At 35.4% G+C, this 24,430-nt stretch overlaps 1 protein-coding gene across 7 annotated transcripts in view; it reads right to left on the bottom strand.

Annotated features, from left to right (window-relative positions):
• Nucleotides 1-420: 420 nt before the first annotated feature.
• LOC106464416 (protein dispatched-like) overlaps nucleotides 421-24,430 on the bottom strand; it is a 79,608-nt gene continuing 55,598 nt past the window's right edge. For all 7 annotated transcript variants that reach the window (XM_022392123.1, XM_022392122.1, XM_022392121.1 and 4 more), the window contains 3 exons: nucleotides 10,413-11,195; nucleotides 4,956-5,154; nucleotides 421-3,660 (listed from right to left, as the gene is read on the bottom strand). In XM_022392123.1, the coding sequence (XP_022247831.1) occupies nucleotides 1,641-3,660; nucleotides 4,956-5,154; nucleotides 10,413-11,195 (3,002 nt within the window). In that variant the 3' untranslated portion in view covers nucleotides 421-1,640. The remainder of the gene's footprint in view (nucleotides 3,661-4,955; nucleotides 5,155-10,412; nucleotides 11,196-24,430) is intronic.

The raw sequence follows: 24,430 nt of genomic DNA, 5'->3' as shown, positions 1-24,430 counted from the left end.
TACAATTGTCTTATCAAATATTTATCTATTTTCAAAGCTTTTCACTTCCATGCTCCAGTATCATCTACCAAGAAGTCACAGTGCTAACATGACAATTAAGGATTACTGTATACAGAAAAATGAAACAAACCAAATTACACGAAAGATATGGAAATTTAGAAGATTACATGTGAATTTATGAGATCAGGACATAGGCTTTATGATCGGGTGTGGGGTGCAACCGCAGCCTCCCAGATCTGCCTGTAATAATAACCTGTAATGATTGATTTTCTCCAGAGTAATATGAGTAACATATATAATTTTTCATAACACAAGTATTATAACTTGTAAAAGCATGTTAGTTTTTTTCACAGTAACACAAGTATTATAATGACCTGTAAAGTATGTTAGATATTTTCCATAGTAATACAAGTATCACAATGACTTGTACATCATGTTTATTTTATTGTTTCCTGAAACACCAGTAATGCAGAACTTGACAAATATTTTTAAAGTAACACAAATAAGGCAGAATATGCCATAAAAACAAAAATATTGTAAAATATGTGAACATGTAACACAGTTTCTTAAATAGTATTCAAGAATTTAAATTAAAATCTATAACTAACACAAATGGAAATATGGGAGAAATACAAAGAATGATACAACTGAACCAAGTACATTACAACTGGTTAAAACAGAACCACTGCCTGTGATGAACCTAAATTTAGCACATGCATAATAAAAAAGTTGAACAAAAACAAAATCTAATGTAACTTTGTTTGCTTATATAAGTATGTAACATAATGAAGGAAATTTGTGAGAAAGATTTTGCTCTAAAGTTTTCCTTGATTTGTGTTTAGCTTTACAAGTTTTACCTGAATTTAGTTAGGCAATATTTGAAACAATTAAGAATGATTAACAATATTAAAGTTTTGTTTTCCAGTAGTTTGCATCAGATTTAATCAAACATTGGAAATGTTTTGTTTTACTCAAGAAAGTAAACCGAAAAACATCAACAAATTAACTAAATAACAAAGAAAAACCTGGGTAGCTGCAATGACCAAGTCAATAAAACTTTGTAAGGATCTATGTCTATTTAAGCTTCTTGTTAACAGTCCATCATATTTATGAAGTAAAGATATACAATTAACATTTTCACAGAAATTTATCTTTTTAGTTACTACATGGTACAACATTAAAATACTCATTTCATACCACCAAAGGGCATGAACACACCAAGTTGACTTCATAACAACAACACAACATGTATAATAATCGAGTTAAGGTAAACACAAATGTGTGATTTCACAACAATGTGGCACTTGTGTACTTTGATGTCCAAGCCTATGAGTTGCAAATACACTCTAATGTGTAATGTTTAGTCTACAACAAAGTGATGTGGTTGAGAAATGAGCTCATGAAAAACCCCAATATAGACATACAGCTGTGAGCATACATGAATTTGCTTTAGATTGTTTTTTACAATTTCTTGAAAAAAAATGTATTAAAATCCCCATATGGCTTAAACTCTCAATAAAAAATGTTAAGTATACAAGCATTATAATAACTTACATTAATTTTTACCCTAGCACCACTCCCATATGTTTAAAACACCCGTACCAGATGAGTTTCACCCTGTACAAAAAAGAAATGTAAACTTAAACAATGATGTTTCTGCGACTTCCAGAATCAGAATTATCATCACTTCTGATTAATGTTGGAGTCATTAACTCTTTTTCTTCCTCTGCACACACAATGGTAGATGAGCTTGTGGCCCCTGACACATGTTTGGGACTAGGTTCTCCATGGAATGTCACACTTACAATAGGAAGGCTAACTTTTCTGGAGCTTCTAACTGTTGAAATAGAGAAAGTAGGGTCTCTAGAGCGAGACAAGGCAGAGGAAAAACTACCAGAGCGTTGCCGGTTATGACGAGAATTTGGTTTTCTCTTTACATGCTTGAGAACTTCAGCTCGTACAGCTCTGACAGTGGTCAAGGGTTCCAGTTCGTGACTCTCACTTGAAGGTATTTGGGTAGGGTAGCTGGCACTTGACGTGGACAGAGTGGAATCTGAGAGGGCATAAACAGTTTTATCAACAGCACTGCTTGGCACTTCACAGCAGTTCAGGCTGGGATAACTAAGCTGAAGTGACCCCTTCTGAGGACCTACCACACTGAGGAGAGATTGTAAGAAGAACGTAGCATACAGCCAGCTTACTGTCATGACCACCATTAGAAAAGTTCCAATCTGTGTATAAGCTAGAACTACTGAGTGGAACATCAGAGCACCAGTTATGAAGGTTGTGAAAGCAGCCATGGCAACTGGGCTGCCAATTCGACTCAGAGAATGGACAACTGATGATTCCCGGTCATCTTGAGAAGAAACTCTGTAAGCAATTCCATAGTGTAAACTGAAATCCACTGCAAGACCAATGGCTATTGAAACAGTAATACTCTCCACTACATTCAGTTTCCAATCTAGAATGACCAATGATCCAACAGTTACAAAAATGACACATGCTACAGTAATGATTGCATAGATACTTATCAATAGATTAAGGGTGGTAATCAGTAGAGTAATAAAAGCAACACATATAGCTACCACCAATGCAAGAACTGTCCCATGAGAAAGACTATCTTGAAGATCATAAAATTCTAGGTCACTTATAAACCAACCATTTTTCATTCCATCAGGAGCAGTTTTCATCATGTTTTGGGTCCAGGTTTCAACTTCTGTGAAGAAGTTTTTCATATGGGTATATGAATTGGAGTATGTGTAGACGCTGTCGTATTGAATGACTATAGCTTGCACAGTTCCAGTTTTGACAGAGAATCGAGGACCAGGAGTTCTCCGAAGAAAATAGTTATAACCAGGTGTTCGATAAAAGATATCTATAGCTTCTCTAATGCACAAGTTAAAGACACTGTCACTGTAGGGGAATTTGGAGGTGTTGCAACATGGAGATCGGTCTGTTGCAGATATACCATCAACACATCTACGCTCCATCCAAGTTTTAAATGTTCTAATAAAACAGTTGGGAAGAAGAGGACCTAGAGTTGACTGGTAAAAACTCTGGTTTAGAAGCTGTTCACAAAATGATAATAACCACTCCTGGGAAGCTGAAGCAGAAAAATTAAAAGATGAGTCAAATACTAGAGATCCACTATCAAGTGGCTTTAAATAATTGCCATTATCCACAGGTAAAATTCCCCAAACAAATGTAACAGGAAGTTTGTAAAAGTGGTCTTTTTCTTTAACTTTCTCAAACCAAAATAGCCTTTTTAACTCTAAGTCATACTTTTCGAAAGGGTGATCTTCATGGAATATCTGGAACTCTGTAGAGTCCGGAAGACGAAGACTTGGGTAGTAAAATATAGATACAGCTCCACCAACTGCCAGTAGCGTGAATAATACCAACCAGATGTATCGAGGCTTGATAATAAGACAGGGGAGGATTTTCTCAAAGAACACTCTTGCTGAATCTGTAAAACTGTAATGTAACTTCCATAAACCATTACAAATGGATATATGTTGAAAATGGGGTAAGTAGAAACCAAATGGAGGAGTGCAGACACACCAAGAACACGAACACCACTTTTCTGCAACTAGGACCGAGGCTGGAAGCCAGGAAACAGTCAACAGGAAGTTGGCTAGAACAGCAGTTCCTGCAAATAGACTGGAAAACAAACCATAATTTTTAATAGCTGAAAGCACAATTATGTTCTTAAAACATGTATTCTCAATGATACACCACAATTATTTCATTTCAGAGAACAAAACAGAGTTGGTCTTTTAACCATCAGAGAATATCTTTAAAATTTTTTTTCATTGTTTAGCATAACTAAAAATCACGCACTAAGTCAAGATCTGAGGGCACTTTATGTCATATGATAAGTTTTCTACCATGAATGTTGTGGGTCAGTTACATGGAGCCATAAAACTTAAGCAGCATGTTGGGAAATTAATTATAACAAAATAAATACATAACTGAAAATAACAAGAATGAATTGAATAATACTTTTATTGATAAATTTTAAATATGTACTTCACTGGGAAAGTTCCAATCACAATATTCTGTCCTTTCCTAATAATTTAATCTGATATTAAAAGTAGGGATGTACAACCAAACTTTAAACATAAACAGGTAATACAAGCCACACAAAACACATGACAATCAATATTACATTTTATCAAAACAGGAAGTGGTAAATCTACTGGCAATACAATTCACAGAGACAAAGCATGCAACAATCAGTATTCCATTTTGTCAAAATGGAAAGCTGTACATATACTGGCAATAAAACTCACATAAAGCACATGACAATCAACGTTCCATCTTATTAGAACAGGAGGCTGTAAATGTACTGGCAATACAAGTCACACGAAAAAGCATGTAACAATCAAAATTCTGCGCTGTATATCTATTGGAAATTCAAGTTACACAGACAAAACAAAGGACAGGCAATGTTTCATCTTATCAAACCATGAAGCCATACACTTACTGGTGAAATAGGTCACAAAGCTAAAACACAGACAATAAATGTTCCATCTTATCAAAACACAAATCTGTACATGTACTGGTAATGCAAGTCACACAGACAAAGCATGACAATCAATGTTCCAACTTATCAAATCATGAAGCTGTACACATATTAGCAATACAAGACACACGGACAAAACACGTGACAATCAATGTTCGATCTTATCAAAATATGAAGCTATTCAAGTATTGGTAATACAAGTCACACAGACAAAGCATGATATTCAATGTTTCATCATATCAAAACAGGATACGTACTGGCAATACAATTTCATCATCAATTTTGTCAAATCATAAACCACTATTATGGTGATTCATAAGTTTTTGGTTAGAAATGTGGAAATTTACTGGTGATATATATGAAAGGGTAAGTTAAAGTAGTTTGAAACCTAAATATATTATGTATATGTTACTACCTTGGCCTGGCTTACCTGAAGCAACGAATAGCTGTAATACTGCTGACATAGCTACCTAAAAAAGCTGCAGCTGTGGTAAAACTTGTTACAAACATAGTTAAGCATGAGTGCTGAAGTGTGTCCTTCACAAGCTTTACCAGAGTCATATTATTCTTTTCAGCTTTTGCACATGCCCAGATCTTGCAGTAGATTAACGAGTCATCAGCACCTATACCTAAGAAAAAAATCAAACAATTTCATTAAAATACACTGAAGTGAAATAATAAGTAATATTGATCATGCTTAAATACTTTTCTCATACTTAAAAAGTAACATAAAATGGGCACACATTATTGAAATATTACTTTTCTATCTACTAGTTTTAACACTGTGTTACACATACTTAAACATTTTGCTATTACTTAAAGAACAACACAGATTGGGTAAACATTACAAAAATATTACTTTGTACAACTATCAATACTTGATAGCTACACATATTTTAGTTTTAAAACCCTTCAGATTATGTTGGAATACTGTATAAAATTTGAAACACACATACCACTGTGATTTTCATCTTTAAAAACTTTCTAAGCCTGGTTTTATGTCTCACAATGATTCTGTGTGCTAAACATTCTCTATGTAACTAGTTTAATATCTATTTTATTTTCTAGTCTCTGACTTTCTAGTATCTACTTAATATTCATCTAACTTCTAATATCTAGGTAGTCTGTAAAAGACCACAGCAGTTATTTTTATTTTTTTGATACATATAATTCATGAAAATATTATACGGAAATATTCACGGAAATATTATATACCTTATCCTCCTATAGTATATGTTTCTAATCTGCAAAATTTTAGAATTTTCTTTTAAGTTCTAATGTGGAACATCCTAAATCCAACTAAGATCATGTGTTAAATATGGCCTGATGTGTAACTTTGTGTATCTGGACTAGTCAAAGAACTTATCTTGTGTGTAGTGTGATAGATACATTGCATCCCACTTGACCAAATATATTTGAGAAATTTCCACATTCTGGTATCATTTTTCTGATTGGTCTGCTACAGAAAGTTTGTGTATTTTGGTGTATTCAGATCATATTCACATTACCTTCTACATATTAGCTCCATGAATCTCTTGCACTTGAGTGAGTATGAGCTAGATTTATTCTTGTCTTTCCACACTTAATATGTTATTTATGTAAGTCAGTGCTAGGACAACTGCTTAGAATTTGATTTTAAATGGTAAAGGTATTTTACAATGAATTTAATGTCATCTAATAGTTGGTAAGTGTATTTTAGGTTTACAAAATAATTAAAAAGAAATTCCACAAAAAAAGTAAAAACAAGTACTAGTTTCTGAGGAAAAGAAATTACATTAAAAGTTAAATTGGCCATAACCATAGGTCTCTACACATGCAAGGATGTACATACACACACACACATACATATATCACCTTGTAATTTTATATTAAGAGCATTCACTTCAAGAAAAAACTATATACAAGACCTTTCTAATATATACAGTTTGTGAGACAAGTTATTTAATTTTTGTAGTGCATATTGGTGTATAAAAGACATTTTAATACTAGAAACAAATAGACAAATCTCCTGAAGAAGCTGTAAAGCAATTGTTCAGTGTCCAATGAAGGAAAAATTAAAAATTTGGTGTTATAAAGTTCTTTATTTCTAGTATTAAAAGGATTCACTTTCGCTTTAAAAAAATGTTGTCACACTAAAAATAATGTAAACTTTCAAACAGATGTTCTAAAGAAATCCTGAATGCCAGCTTTAGCCACAATGTCTTTCACCAATCACTTCAATGGTGAAGTTCAGAAGTTGACCACCAGTTAGGTGAAAAGAAGGACCCAAAGTTTTCCTTAACCATCTAAATTGAGTGAATTACTTGCAATTTGGAACATGATGCCACTAAGTATAAAAAGCTCCTCTTAACCATACAAAATTGCTACAAAATAACCAAAAACAACAACTACTACTTGAGCAATGAATAAATAGTATATTAATGAAGCTTGAACTGTAAGTAGACAAAAACATCCATTTCCAAGCACACATATATTATTTGAATAACTAAGAAAATACCTTAGACCTACAAAAAAAAGTGGGTTGAGAAATTACAGTAAAAGTAACAAATGATGTATTTTTCTACAGATGAGAGCTCTGTTCCAGTTGCTACAATGACAACGTTTGAAGTTATAATTTATTTCTCTCACAGCAATTAAGTATATTATGATTACTTCTTAGTATATGTAACTCAAAGATTTAAACCAAAACTGAAGTGAAACATACTATGGAAAAACAATTTAACAGTCCAAGTTAATAAACTGCACAAGCTATGCAGTTTATCATAACTGAGGATAAGGTGCTACTATTATGTCTCTGATGAAATGCCTCAAATAATTTTTAAACACTGCAAAGGGATAATTTCTCAATTACTAAATTATTAGTTTTGTAAACAACAGGATTGATGTACGTTAAACTAATTTAAAAGTGAAAAAAAGGAAATTGTGCATCAAACATCCCTTTAACCAAGATTTTATATGCTTCATTTTGGAAAACAGTGATGCATTCAAACACCAGTCTAGTCTGTATTATAATATACCACTGGCATAAGTACAGTAGTACTTTTAGTAGGAATGGGGTGGATACACAATACATGCTATACAAACTATTTACTCATAGACACCTTTAACAACCAAATAATAAATCTTCAAAGGTTTTAGGAAGAAACCCTTAGGCTATAAAAAAACACATACAAAAATACAAGTCATAGAACCACATGGGAAAGTCAGTGGTGCAGATACAAAAAATTCATAAAACCACAAATTTCTCAATCTCACTGACTGACTGACATTGTTGAATGCTTCTAGCTGTGTAACAAACAGACTCACCATAGTTATAAGTGCACCAAATAGAACAATAGCACAGAGACAATGTACTATTGTTCTATTTCGCTTTTCTGTGTTTATGATATTACACAACTAACAGGTGCATACAAAAGTGTGTCTATGATTCTACTTTTGTATAGACTAACAAATCCATGACATCAATACAAAGAAACCTCTTAGGATTTTTTACCTATGAATTTTAATCCACCTATATAACTAATGTGCAAAATCTTCTTGCCTTCTCATGCAATTGCAAAAGAAGGGACAAGTTGTAAAGAAAAAACATACAAGTTATGTGTTCTTACGAAGTTATAATTTTCCTATACTGAAAATGTATTTCCAATAGGTATTTACCTCTACTCACATAAATAGCTATTCTTGTTCAGTTCTTCCCTCTAGATGCAAAAAAAATTTTTATGCATGTCACAAGCCTTGACACTCTCACCTATCTGGAATTGACTATTCCAATGTGTCTCGTATGCAAATCATCATGCAACAACCCTCCACCAATAATAGTGCAACATGCTCTCTTGACACATGTGACTCCCTCTATTCAATTCTACCAAACTATCACTTTGAGTTTAGGCAGAAAATAGAAGTAGTGGAGGTAAGTACCTGTCGGAAATATATTTTCAGAGAAGAAAAATTATAACTTCCGATATGGTACATTATCTCCGCTCACATAAATAGCTAGAATCACACACTGAATGGATGAACCAGTGCGAGGGAAAGAAGGAAGCATCTTTCAAAAGCATCTGAAGGACACTCCCAAAGAGATCTTCAGAGTCAAAGATCACATATGGGAAACCGCATCACTTCTGTATCAGGTATACTCTTTGTCCAGTGTAGAAAAAGGTGTCACAGATATGGGTGGAAATAGGGAGTAGCATATCCAATAGAGAGAGAGAATTATGGTTGGATAGTGATCCAAACCACATTTTACGTGAATCTTAATCCCATAATACATAAATGTGGGGGAGAGTAAAAGGATGTGCCTCCAGGTGTAAAGTGGCTAGGACATGACGGACTGTACACAGCAAGTCAACTAAATCCAAAGCCCAGACCACCAGGAACCAACATCCATGCAGGGGTAGGATGAGAATCATACCATCGGTAAGTCAACTACAATCCAAAACCCATCCATCTGGTGGGGGTAGGAAAGAAGATCACACCATCTTCACCTCAAATTCATGAGACCAGAGAGAATCTTGTACCACCTTCCCCCGACCTATGAACAGGACACATAATAGCAATAGCAATGTGAGAAATTGATTAATCAATCAGGGAATTTGACATCCGGCATCAAAAAGATGTCTGTCTAATGTAAACCATCTCACTCAAAATCAAAACGACAGAAACAACTCCAAAAGCAGTAACATCTTTGAAATAATAAGAACATCGAGGGATAGCAAAAGGGGAAGAACTGTAGTAATCTGCAAGTACCTCCATTGTGACCAACAACACATATGGAGTAACCTGAGTATAAATGAGTGAGGGAATAGAGACAACACACCACTGCTAAATTCAAATAGTAGTTCTGCCTGTACTACAATACTCTATGGGCACTTTTAACAGGAGTACTGGGTGTATTATAATAATAATAAGCAAATTGCACTTTGAAACATAAGTTCAGTCTATATGACAAAATCAGTAGGTACATTCAAACAGGAGTCCTTCCTATATTACAATACACCACTGTATAGTATTATAATACAATAATGGCACATTTAAACATAAGGCCTGCTTGTCTTACAAAATAACACATGTACACTCAACAAAGTGCTCAACGGGTATGAAAATATATCTCTACCATATTTAAACAGAACACCCGCCTATATTACAAGACACCACTGGCACATTGAATCAGAAGTCCTACCTGTATTACAATACACCACTAGTAAATGTAAACAGAAGTATTGCTATGTTAAAAAACAACACTTGCATACTACATCACTGGCACATGCACAACAGAAACCTCCTTGTATTATAATACACCACTGTCAGATACAAACATGAGTCCTGCATGTTTTGCAATATAACACAGGCACATTTAATCAGGAGTCCTGCCTGTATTAGAATACACCACTAGCATATTCAAATAGAAGTCCTTGTATTTTGTAATATACAGAAATCTTGACTGTGTTACAGTACACCACTGGCACAGTGAAACAATTTTGCATGTATAACGATACAACACTTGTACATTCAAACAGCAATTCAGCCTATACTACAATAGAATAAATACATATTGAAATAGTAGTCCTGCTTTTATTATAACAAAATACAGACACATTCAATCAGAAATCCTGACTCTATTCGTATCCACCACTGGTAGATTCAAACAGGAGTCCAGCTTGTTTTGTGTTAAAACTTATCTCAAAATGGTCAGTGAAAAAACTAGTTTGATACCATACAATGTAATCATGTAAAGATCAACTTTATAACTCTATAAGAACTATTTGTAAAGTAATACATCATTCTAACTTTCACTCTCCTCCTACCATTTGGTGGACAGTTTGTAATTCTACCCTGGTTGGAGGTGTTTATTTTTATGAGCTACCTGTTATCTATATGTGTTATTTACCTATTGCTATGAGAAGTGCGAGGAGATTCATGAAAGGAAAAAATTCAACTTGGTACACAGTAGTATAGAAGAAATATGCAACACCAAGAGAGAGAGCTATGGACACGATTGTCATTATTGTCACAAAAAATGATGTAGTATACATCCAGATGAAGAGGAAGATTACTCCCGCAGCTAGGCCTATCACTGTATCATGCAGTAAACATTCATTGAACAGTGTCTGCTTGAGACCCAACTCCATGGCAACAACTTCTGTAACCCCATCTGAAAGCTTCTCTTTTTCTAAGTCTTTGAAATAATCCATGGCAGCAGTGCTCTGAGCAAGTGGCAGGAAGACACTTGTATAAGTAAGCTGAGAAGTGTTTAGATGCAAGTTTTCTGGGCTCAGGAAATGAATGTCTGTTAAATAATGGAAGATATTGTACACTGCATTGAAGTGGAAGCACCTTTGGGGAACTTCCCGACACAACCCAGCAGTACAATCATGACTGAGCTTGAGTTGGTGGTAGTATCTGGCACATGACTTGAGCAGTTCAAACACTGATGCAATGTCTGTTTCTCTTATATCATGGCAGGAAGACCTGTTACTTAGTAAAGCTACATAGTTCGCAAGAGACCAGCTCCGACAACAAGATTTGGAGGGTGTCTGTTCACATAGTTCTTCAAAGTGCACCGAGCTTCTTAATTTGGTCTCTTCAATTTGACATATTGATTTTAAAGATGTCAGAGTGAATAGGTTTTCATGGTTGACAGATTGAATTATCACATGCGCATAGTCTCGTCCTGAAAAAGTAAAAGTAACTAAGTTATATATCTTTATTACATAACGAAACAAATACAGTAAAATTCAACTTCATCAATAATATTACATCAATGACACAGTTAGGCAAAGTCAGTGTAAGAACAACTTTAGCAATCACAGTAATAATGTATTATAATAAAAATGGCACACAAAGACTGTAATATTACAACAAATTCATGTTTTATTTTACGATGGATATATTGATGACATCATTAATGTCACTCATAATTCTACGGTAGTTGTATTGATGATATTGTACACCTGTGATATTACCCTGGGAAAGAGAACAAAAGAACAATTAATACAACAATCTTTTCTCCATGTTTAATCTGAATATGCCTGACCAGTGCTCAGTCAAACAATGCAAATATTCAAAGTGTCCACAACCTCAACCAATAAAAATGGTTCACCCTATTGTTTACCATAGTCAAAGAGAATTTTTAAAATAGCCACATCTCATAGATGTAATGTATTAATTGTGTAAACTTTTTCTCTTAAAGAAACAGTATAAAGCTGTTGGATATACAAGACTGTTTAGCTTAATAGTTATTATTTAGTTTATCTAAACATTTAATATTTAATGAATATTTAGTTTTCCTAACAAAAGTGTTAAAAGTTAATTATTTAAACAGGCCCTTCACAAGCCAGTGGGGGACATTTAAAAAAAAAAACAAAAAAAAACTACCTAATCTGGCTTTTCTTAATTTGAATTGAAATTTTTGGACATTTTTATTGGCTAAAAAGAAGCCATTTCCTCACTCTTTCAGTGTTGTGGCTATGGAAAGTGTTTTGAAGTGGTAAGGTGACTGAAATCTGTCAGCTCATCACAAGCTTAAGGGCAAGCACAAGACGCATGAAAAATGACATGCAAAATATATTCAGAAACATTTAGAATCACCTTGGTAGATATTGTGCAGCAAGCTGAATACATTATTATGCCTGTAGCTACGTTCAAAGTGTTTCTGTCTGCTCATCCTACTGTTGACTATCGTGATGCTTCAACCTTCCCTACTGACTTGCAGGTGAAATCATTCATATCTCAATTGAAATTTAAACATAAAAAGGTGATAACAGAAGCATAAAAGGTTGACAATTGCTTAATTAATGATGCTGAGAATGTGGGTTTATTGATATATACTGAATTTACTCCCAGCAGGTAGACCTTAGTATTAGTCGATATGGAGACTTGAGGATGCTGTATTTCACTTAAAAATTTATCAATTAATAAACAAAAACTTGTCTCGAAAAGATGCATCCAAAACCACCCTCTTTGGGAATTTCTGGATTGAACTTACTATTAATATTCAACAAACAAGGTGTTAAGACACCTCTTGGCTCCTGAGGGATGTGCTAAAAGTAACAATTATGACAGATTTCATTATGCAACTCAGTAAGAGTCATACGTTTTGTGTGTGTAGTTCAATTGTTGTAGTATTGTTGATGTCATCTTTTTCAAAACCTCTAAGTTTTTCTTGCTATGTGAGTATTGTTACATATATATGTAAACCTTGCCCAACTGACGTGGCCAAGTAAGCACAAGTAAAGTGAAGTTCAGTCAGAAAAAAATGTTAGCAAATGTGAAGTTAGCCAGCGTGTGAGTGATTAGCCTTAATGGGTGATATCTTAAAGTGAGTTTCACAGTTTAACAGAGAAAAGGGGAATAACTTGTCTTGTGAATGGGTATTCTAAAGTAATTGAACCCTCCTGTGTGGACTTTGATGAAAAGGAGACAATTATTTAAAGTTCAGGATACAACTGTAGTAACCCACATGGTAACGTAAGTGAATCAGCCTGTGTGGACTTTTGACAAGAAAAGAGAATTATTTAGTTTTAGATAAAACTGACTTCCTAAAGAGTAAAAAAATTTTGAACATATGTTTGACTTGTTTTTAATATATTAAAACAAGTGGATTGTATGCTGTTCATTTCTTGTTCAAATTTATCCCCAACAAGTCACAGACACCTACTGTAGAAGAATCCCATCCCATTTATATTTGAAACTCTGATAACAGCCTATTAAACATAATCATTTGGAATGCTTGATGCTCCAAGTCACTATTATGAGACAAAAGTGTGTAAAACTAACACTGTCTTATTCATTGCTACCGTGGGATAATGTTTGAAAAGTTATAATTTTCCTATACCAAAAATCTATTTCCAATAAGTAATTACTTCTTTTCATTTAAATAGCTATTCTCATTCAGTTTCACCCTCTATATGCCAAAATTTTTTTAACACATGCAACAAACCTTTTATCTCCCCTCCATTGGAATTGACTGATTCCAATGCATCTCTCATGCAAATCGTGTGTCAACCCTCCCTCTATTTGTGACTATCTCTGTTCAATTCTACCAAACTATCACTTCAAGTTCTGGCAGAAGATGGAACCACCAGTTTTCAGTGGGGGAGGTAAGTACCTATTGGAAATACATTTCCTGTATAGGAAAATGATAGCTTCCTATACAGTACATTACCTCCTCTCACATAAATAACTAGAATCCCACATTGAATAGGTGAAGGGACCAGTGCAAGGGAAAGAAAGAAGTGTCCTTCAAAAGCATCCAAAGGACACTCCCTAAAAGAAGACAGTCAGATTCTAAGATCTGATGTGGAGGACCACACCACTTCTGAACCAGGTATACTCTTTGCCTATCATAGAAAGATGTCACACATATGGGCAGAAAACAGAGGAGCATATCCAAGTGGGAGAGACCTAAGGTCTGATAGTGATCTGAACTATATAATATGTATGCAACTCTATCCCAAAGAATATAAAAGATGGTAAAATGAAAAGAATGTGTTTTAGGTGTACAGTGGCTAGGGCATGATGGACCATACATGAAGAGTCAACTACATCCAAAACCCATGCCACTGGGAACTGACATACACATGGGGGTAGGGTGAAGATCATACTGTCAGTAAGTCAACTATAATTCAAAACCTGGCCACCAGGTACTGACATCCATGTGGGGGTAGGAAAGAGGATCATACCAATGGCAAGTGAACTATAATCCAAAACCCAGCCACCTCGTGTGGGTAGGAAAGAGAATCATACCCTCTTCACCTTAAGTTAATGAGGACAGAGGGAATCAAGAACCCCCAGGCCCATGAATGGGGCACATGTTAATATAAGAAATTAATAGATCAATCCGGGAACATGACATCTGGTATCGAAAAGATGTCTCTGTAAAGTAAACCATCTCCCTCAATTGAAATAGACCAGAATCAGCCCAATCACAGTAGCATCCTTGGAATAATAAGTATCAAGGAATAGCAGAAGGGAATGAACCATAATAATCTGCAAGTATCTCCACTGTGACCCACAACACTGATGGAGTAACAAGAGTATAAATGAGGGAGGAATATAGACATTTGTAATACATGTGTGAAGACTTGTGTTGATTTGTTCAACTCTAAATCCAAACCCAGCCACTGGGAACCAATGTTCACATGGGGGTAGGATGAGGGATACCAATCAAAGGAGTGAACTGCAATTTTGATTGATCATTCCCATTTATTTTGTTTCATGTTGGAGTATATCATGTTATCTACAACGATAGAAAATTACCACCCTACTGAACTGAGTGGTTTTATAATGATATCTATATTTTGTTTGTATTTTATTAACCCATTCAGAAGGATGCCTCCATGGTACACTACCCCAGTGGCTTGGAACTGGAAAGTGGTAAGGACTCTCAAACTCCACTAGAAGAAAAAGGAGAACGTGGAGGAGAGTCCAGAGGAATGACAACACCCGAGACAGTGCAATGGGTGACCATAAAACCCTATTTTCAAAAGCAGACCATACCGATTTATTCAATGCAAGGCATGGCAAGAATGGACAGCTTCCCCCTTCTGCTTTACCCATGTTGTCCAAGGGTGTGTACAGACCGGAATGGGCAAACTTATTAAGCAATTCCATTGCAAGGATAAGCCTACAAGCAATCTTGTGGAACACCCCATCTCTGCAGTGTGCACTGCATGGCCACGGAAATATAATATGCAAGTCGAGTTGACTTTACAGTGCAGATTTGATCGGTTAAAGAATACCTGGTCAGGCACCACTACCCACAGAGCAGGATCCAAACAATAAGTAATAATAAAAAGGAAAAAAGTTCCCTCAAAAGAAATAAAGAATAACAAAAATAACTTATCCAGTGTCAGAGTCTCACTGAAGTCTGAAGAATGGCTACAGGCAGAAGATGATAACCCAAAGAGGAAGAAACCACAATCTTCTGCAAATAGTGAGAAATGAACATATTAGGGGTAGTGCACATGCCCGATTGAAGAATTTCCTCCAAAGGACAATGACGATGAGATGCCAATGAAAAGGTAAGGTGTCGAATTTAATGAGAAGATACTTAGAACAAAGAATGGGAGTAAGATGATAAAGAGGAATAAGCCAATCAAATTAAAATACAAACCCTATTGGTGAGGGTGGAAGGATAAAAATCATGAATAGAGGATGGCTGCTAAGGAATAAAGAGGTGGGAATGTGCACCGTGGAAAGAAGCCATGCAGGCAATATAACAGAGAAGAGCACATACAGGACATAGAAGTCTATCTGGAATGGGGTAAGGATAAATGTGGGAAATGGAAGGAAGGGAAATCAGGAAAAAGGCGGAGTACCCTCACGAGCCGCAGAAGTTTTGGAGAGGAGAGAATGATCCAGATAAGGAATAAGATACGTAGAATAATAAAGACTATGTGAAACATTCATGGCAAACAAATCAGACCTTCAACATACACAGGATAGGAGAAGGAAATACACCTTAAGGGAAAGGTGAAACAAGGATCATGTGGAGGCAAAGTGAGGCAGTGAAGGACCACATTAATATCCAAATCCAAAAGGGCATCCCGCCACAGAGGATGACAAATCTGAATGGAATGCATCAACAGAGAAAGAGTATGAGGTAAACACCCTATGGTATTGGGAAAAACGAAAGGTGTGGGACAAGGCAGCCTGATAACACAAGATTGAGGGGACAGAAAACCCCTGATCAAAATGGCAAGTGATGAAAATCACAATATGAGGAAAAGTGGGTTGAGCAGGGGAAAACCCTCAACCTAGAGGCCAACAGTGAAAATGTTCCATCTATGTTGATAAACTTCCATGGAGGAAGGGCAAATAGAACAAGCCAGTAAAGAAGCTACCTGTCGGGACAAGTCAGATCTCCTCATAGAGGACTGGATAAAAACCAGGTGCAAAGACAGAGGACAGGAAGAATTGGATGAAGCACCAGTGACCAAGGTTGATGAAGAAGGGATGGAGTCAGAGGAAGATGTAAATGAGGGGTAAGTTGGAGCTGAAGAAGCCACGGAACACAAGGCTGAGCCAGCCAGTAAGAAGCAATCAGAAGGACTTGACATGGGGTGGCATGGATGAACAAAATCACCCGATGAAGAAATTGATTAGGAGAACAGACATATAGGTATTTGTTGGTCCAGTCCTGGCTGAAAGGATTGACAGCCAGAGCAAGAGGATGAAGGACAGGAAACCAAACAGAGGTAATTTGTGGTTGAGGGACTTGGCAAAAGTATCAATGAGGAGTATCCCACTGAAGGCAAAGCCACTGAAAAACAAGAGTATTGAAAGATCACTCCATTGGATAGACTTTGTCTGGATGGGAAAGCCTGGAGGACTATGGATGCCCTCCATATAGACAATTAGATTTTCTGGATAGACTTTAGTGTGTGTATACCACCAGTATCCACATCATCATTGTGCAAAGTACATTGTGCTTTATATAAGTGGACAGTGAGTGGCCGATCTTACATACTTTGAGAAGAATTTCAAGTAGAGTTTGAGAAGAAAGAATTCTGTATCTGTTCTATGTTCAAATATAAATCATGTTTTCAAGGAGGGAAAAGTGAAACAATTGGATATTTTTGAGGAAATTTTACAATTACTTCAGTATTTTAAGTGTTTTAAAAAAGTTTAAGAGAGAAACTAGAGACATTTAGGTTTTTAGGTGTAATACACATACATAAAGAAATGTCGTAAGTGAAGGATGCCTGAATTACGAAATTAGGTCAAGAACTAGGCAAAGCACAGTTAACTGGTTAGTTAGTATTGAGAATCACAAGAGTTATAAATAATGAAGCTACAGTGAGGACACTGAGAAAAATGCTAGTCACGAGTTTGACAGCAATAAGTTACTGATGCTGAGTTAACAGTACAGTAAATACTACTACTAAGTTGGTGATAGCATCTCAAATTGGTGCTCTGATGTGATATCTATTACTCCAGACCAGTGTAGCAGTACAAGTAAAAAGGCAACTGGAGCACTCAACATCACAGTAATGAATTACTTGAGAGTTTTGGTTCTTGTTTTGGAATAGCCCGGGAAATTGCACAGATTGACAAATAAAGTGTAAAGTGCTTGCAGGTAGTTAGGAATACTATTTGGGAAGTCCAAACAATACAAAGAAAATATGATTTAAAAACTTTTGTGTCTGGAGCTAAAAATTAGTTCTCTCCAGGAAGAATAGAGATTCTCCCAGAGTTGCCGATAATCCAGAAACTATGAACATAAAAGTGTCCCAGCTTCAAATGTGTTGTAAGTAATGAAACTATTTCTCTCTTAGTCAATTAATGCAATTTTGAATGGATTCTTAACAATCATATGAAAGTTAAGAAAGTAAAGTATGTTGTGTGTGAATTATAATCATCAGTGTTGTTAACCTAAAAGTGTTCTTTTATGAAGAGTTAGCAAATGATTAAAGCCTTACTTAAGTGTAATTTATGTTAAGAAACTTGATGTATTGTGTTGAATATCAGCCTCAAGATCAGTTTCTTTAGTCTAACCGTAAATCTCCCCAAGTTAGTGACTTGTGAACTCCACTCGCCACTGCAGTCCTCAATTAAATAAATTTGGTGTAATTGACAGTATAGTCGAAACTCCAACGACTAGCCCTAATGACACTGTCCATTACAGATGTGTCCGTGAGAATGTTTAAGACTGGACAAGGAGGCGAGACACCTGCTGACATGTGAGTCTTGTCTAACCACCAATGCAGATCATCGACCAGGGTAGGAGGAAGGATAATAAGAGCCATCAAAGGATCCCTCTCGAGATCCCACTGGCTGTGAAGAGCATGACCTAAGGGGATAAGGGCTGCCATGGAAGACTATATACCCAAAAGTAATAGGACCTTGCAAGCTGTAATAGAGGGAGTAGAAAGAGCATGGAGAACTGAAGTCAAAGAGGAGAAGATTGGGCCAGACTGAGATGAATGTTGAAAAAAACACCCAAATGGACAAGATATTGGGTAGGTCAAAGGAATGACTTCTCCAATTTGATTAAACAGCCCACTCAAGCCACCTCTAGGATCAGCTGTTGACTGTGATGGGCAAATTCCTGTTCAGAACAAGCTAACAGTAGCCAGTCATCCATATAATGATGAAAGTGCAACCTGAGAGTATGCAAGTGACAAGTAAATGCTCTGACAAACCGAAACAAATCATAAGGGGACACAGGAAGCCTGAAGGGCAGTGCACGGAACTAAAAAACCACCCCGTGGTGAAAAACTCAAGATAGGGTTGAAATTGATGAGATATCGGGATATGCAAATAAGAATTTGCAACATCCATCTTGGTCATCTATATACCTGCATAAAAAGCTACCTGAAGGTGAGAAACAACTTCATGGTGAAACGGGGTATGCTGAGAAACTGATTGAGGCAGGAAAAATCTATGACAGGCTGCCAGTCTGGTTTTCTTGAGGACAACAAACAGCCTGGAATAAAAGCCCGGAGAAAGATGATGAATAGCTTCGATGGCCTGTTGAGACAAAAGGTCTTGTAATGCCTTTGGCAGATTCTGGCTGGTGGTAGGATCCTGAGGCATGGGGAAGGAAATGTGTACCTGAGACAAAGGAGGGGGAAAGGGAAAATTAATTATAGAACAAGTTCTTATGATAAAACCCAAAGAACCCATGGATCAGTGGTGAAAAATCACCAAAGAGGAACACATTCATATAATTCATATAATCGAGCTCCCACCAGACCGGAACCCACTGGTACTGTTGGTGATGTGTCAATCTATGTCAAATAATACGACGAGATGAGAATCCCCTGGAAGGAGGATCAGGTAAAGGCTGAGAAGGACTAGGACAGGAAACAGGAATAGGGGGCTTGTCTTTGCTCTGACTGAGACAAACGTGCTACCAAAGAGAAAAGGGTAGAGTGTTGATGCACAGACTCCACAGGTACATGATCAAAAACATACCGCTGAAGAAAAGGAGCAATATATAAATCCTTAAGATAAGGGGGCAACAAACAAACCTGGGACAAAGCCACATCTCGACCCAGAAGATCCCAACAACAGAGAAATCACGCGTGTAAAGCGAGAGCAGAAGATGACAATCTAGCCAATGTGGAGGTACTAAGGGTGAGGGCTTTCCCTCAAAAAACCCTCAGGGTCTCAGTGAATCACCTCAGAGAGGAGATGGGTAGTAGATAAATAAACTAAAACTGGGAATGGGTTAAATGCACAGGAAAATCAGGGACCACCTACACACAGGTAAAATCGCCCTCAACTGTTAAGAGTCGAGAAACATAGAGCCAGCTTGATGGTAAACTAATGCAAACTGATTTGTAGCTGTGGAAAGCGAGACATGCTGGCACCCTCAATCAATTGTGAAGCAAATTGCTCAGCATGAATTCTAATATCCAGGAAGGGTGGGAATATTAAATATGAAGAGGAAGAACTATCGTGCAACAAAGAAGGATGGGGATCATAGGAAATTGGATAAAACATCACATACCTGAGAAATCATGTCAAAAATTCAGTATTAGGCCAAGCTGATTCCGCAGGTGGGGCAAGGGAAGACGCGGCAAAATCCGGTGGTGGAAAAAGGCTATCAAAATCTTCATCAGCCTGAACAGGTTCGGGTTGCTCAGGAGGAAGTGGGGCAAGTTCAGGAGAAGGTTGACTCATATAACAATCAATCTCATGCCAGATAATCACAGATAAATCCAATAATGCAGCCTATGAAATAGTGCTAATAGTAGGTATGATACTTGAAGTGGTAACATGAACCTCAGAATTCATTGTAAAAATATATATTAAACAAAAGTGTTTGGTGTAAAAATGCGAGTGTGAGAACAAAATAAAGACTGGGAAATGAAGTTAAGGTAAAAGACTTCTTCAATGAAAAGAAAAAAAATAATGGAGAAATCCCACTTCAGAAATTAAACGATTAAAATCATTAATGCGAATTACACAAAGAGCACCAAATAAAAAAAACATCTAAACATGAGTACTGCCAAATGGGAAGTGATAGTTTGGTAGAATTGAATAGAGGGAGTCATACGTGTCATGAGAGTATGTCGCACTATTATTGGTGGATGGTTGATGCATGATGATTTGCAAGAGAGTCCCATTGGAATCAGTCAATTCCAATGGAGGGGAGTAAAAGGCTTGTGGCATGCATACTTTTTTTTTGCATATAGAGGGCAGCATTGAACGAGAATAGCTACTTATGTGAGCGGAGGCAATGTACTGTCTTGGAAGTAACCTTCAAAATTTCTTCAGTTTGACTTACTCTGTAATAAAGATATCTGCTGACAGCCATTATCTGCCCAGGTTATATGAATATCAAAAAATTGTTCCTCATAACCAGGTATTAGCATGTTTTATGATGGTTAATTGCACAAAAGTTGGTTTTGACAATAATTAGACATGTTGGAGGTCTTTATGACATAAAGTTTCTCTTGATACAAAGTATGGTCCTCTGTATGCTTAATCACTACACAGCCATGTTCTTTAAAACTAATGTTCCTTAGTATATTTAATCATTACAGACACACGTTCTTTATAGTTAAAGTTCTTCTGTATACTTAATCACTACACAGCCATGTTCTTTAAAACTAATGTTCCTTAGTATATTTAATCATTACAGACACACGTTCTTTATAGTTAAAGTTCTTCTGTATACTTAATCACTACACAGCCATGTTCTTTATAACTAATCTTCCTTAGTATGCTTAACTACACAGCTGGGTTCTTTATAATTAATCTCCCTTGGTATGCTAAATCAATACACAGGTGTGTTCAGTTCTTTACAACTAATGCTAATTGATATGCTTAATCACTACAAAGCCACATTTTTATAACTAATTTTCCTCTATATGCTTAATTATTACACAGCAACATTCTTTGTAATTAAAGTTCCTTGGTATGCTTAATAACTACACAGTTACATTCTTTATATATAATGTTTCTTCGTATGTTTAATCACTACACAGCCATGTTCTTTATAGCTAATGTTCTTCTGTAATAGGGGTAGCGGGGACAATCTTAAAGGGTCAAATAATCCCTTACTGAGTGTCTTATGTTAAGCTAAAGAGTTATGGAAGGAGTTCCAACATTACCTTGAATCTTATAATGGCGATATTGCTTCATTATTAAGGTTATGCATAAAGATGCCCAATGGGCTACATGTTGTGTGTACTTTGAGGATAGAATGCCGAATTTTAGCATTATACGATTTAAAGCTCATTGCTGAGCTGGGGATTAATGGTGATATATACTAACTGTGCAATGTGCTGCATGTTTCTTGACCACCAGCTGACTTTGAAAGATAAAGTCCTCAATCCTTCTATCATCGTTTTAGTATTTACAGGTTAATTAATATTCTGTTTTAACAAAAAATGATTTACTGTACAAGTTCTAACAGTTAAAATCACAAATGATAGTGTACCTTTTTTGTTGACTTGTAACACAATTAAAAAAAATTTAAACTCCTCTGAATTTAAAAATCCTATACAATTAAATTTCGGATTGATATATTCATCCTCTAAGCATCCACAAATTGAGGTTTTTAATAATAAGACAGATTATATACAAAAAACCTGATATATTAACCTATTTGAGTTTCTTAATTTCAGTAAATAGTTAATAATTATACTATAAAAACAAACTCCAGGTTAAAATTATCAAACTGAAACAGTCATGGCAGTCAAAATGGAAAACCTAATAAACAGCCACAACTCTTTAACAACTAACCTAAGTTAACAGCCTAGAAAAAAGATAACAGTTTATTTTCCTAAAATATTATCAAAGTATACACAGATAAACATGGTATTGTTGTAACAAAGTAACTGTCATGAGACTGGGCCCCATCACGTTTACCCCAGAGTTTAAAAAGATGTTAAGAACCAAATTTTAGAGCTACTTGATTTCATTTTGGTACAGCAGATCATTTGACAAGGGGCAGATCCCTGAGGACTGGAGGGTGACTGACATTATTTTAATTTTTAAAGAGGAAGCTAAGCATTGTCCAGAGAAATCTAAGCCAGTAAGTCTTATTTTTGTGGAGGGGAAAACTTTTGAGATTCTGATAAAATATGCTTTTACAAATAATGGCTGGAGACGGCTTAAATGGGTAATGAAGAAAAACTTTAATATAAGTTTAACATGACAGCAAATGTACAACGTTTCGACAAGGTTTTGTCATCATGCTTTAACAAAGTTCCAAATGTTGTCATATAGCCAAGATGGCTTTATAAAGAGAAGATCCTATCATATTAATCTATTAACGTTTTTTGAGGATATGACTTCTTTTCTGAATGAGGGTAAAGGAATAAATTTAGTTTATTGGATTTTTTGAAAGCTTTTGATAAAGTGTCACATAAAAGACTGGAAAAAAAAATTACTTCTGTCAGAATAGGGTATAAGTTAGTTATATGGACTGAAGGTAGGCTGGATGGAAGGAAGAAAAATAATTTTTATTAATAGACATACCTATTAATGTAAATAAAATAATCTGAATTTCCAGAATGTTTCTTTATTAACTCAATATTTTGCTATCATACCTTTGTAAGGAACTATTGATGACCTAAAAGTTCATTAATTTCATTTTTTATGTTGTTTAAGAAATGATCTCATAAGTTGCATGTTTAAAAAAAAATAAACACGAGGAAATTAGTGATATTAATTTCAATTTAATTGAAAACATTCATAATGTGAGCTTTAAAAACTGTATTAAAGAGCAAAGTGATACTACCAGTAAGCTAGAGAAATACGAACTAGATAAAATTCTTAAATATAAATTTGAAACTTTAGTTAACAAAATACTCATATAGTTAAATCAATGTAACTAAATTTGAGAAATATGATATTCACAAAACAAGGAATACAATCACAGAAGGTGTTATTAACTTAAGTGATGCAACCAAATCATTACTCAATAGAGAACCGAATTTTGCAATTCCAACTAGAGTAAATGTGATACAGAATTAGACATTTTATCATTTTTCCAGCAAACTTTTCATTATATGTCAAAGAAAAAAATATTTATTAAAAAAACCAGAATGGAAGCAGTAGAAATTTGACATAACAAAGAAAAAAACATCAATTGTCAGTTAACACACTTTCGAATCCACCTTTTAATCATCCTAAGACACCAGCAGTGAAAGGACAGAACATAATAAAAACATGTGTCGAGCATTTCAGGAAAATTTCATAATTACATAATAAAACCTAATTTACCTTCTCATGAGAAGAAAGTTTTGTATAAATTAAAAGATAACAGTGATATTATAGTTAAAGAATCAAATAAAAGTAAAAGATTCACAGTTGTAGCAAAACACAATTACGAGTGAAAGCTTTATATATTCATTTTTTTTTAATGAAGAAACTATCTCAAATTAAACATATATCCTACTAAAACATTTGAAAGTAAAAGCAGAGTTATCTTAAATAAATTGAAGAAAGATACTTATATAGCTCCACAACTAGTGAACTGTAAAAACTGTATAAGAGTCGAGTCCTAGAATTCTATGGCCATCCTAAAGAATCATAAGTTTGATTTACACCTGATATTCATAGCATTTGCTTGCAAATCTCTGGTTGAAGATATGTCATGGATAGACTACTGCACCCATTACTGAATTCAGTCCAAGTTTGTATAAACAGCATGTCATTTTCTTCAACAGTCACATAATAACTCACACCAAGTGGCGTAGCAAGGGTTATCAGCATCCGGGGGCAAAGACACTTTTGGCACCCCAACCTCTGAAATGTTTTGATTATTTGTTTTGGGACTCATTACCCACTTAGTGACAATAACATAAAGAATTAATTACCGCCTTACACTGACCTAAAATAGTCACAATATAACATCTCATGATATCACAACTGTAAACTTGGAACTAATGAAGTATAGCTTACTAGGTGTACTTACTTAATTTGTAAACCATTTTTATAGTT

Source organism: Limulus polyphemus, unplaced genomic scaffold (assembly GCF_000517525.1).
Source record: "Limulus polyphemus unplaced genomic scaffold, Limulus_polyphemus-2.1.2 Scaffold1643, whole genome shotgun sequence".
Lineage (NCBI taxonomy): Eukaryota > Metazoa > Arthropoda > Merostomata > Xiphosura > Limulidae > Limulus > Limulus polyphemus.
Note: the sequence above shows the minus strand (reverse complement) of the source record. Positions and strands in the feature narration are given on the sequence as shown.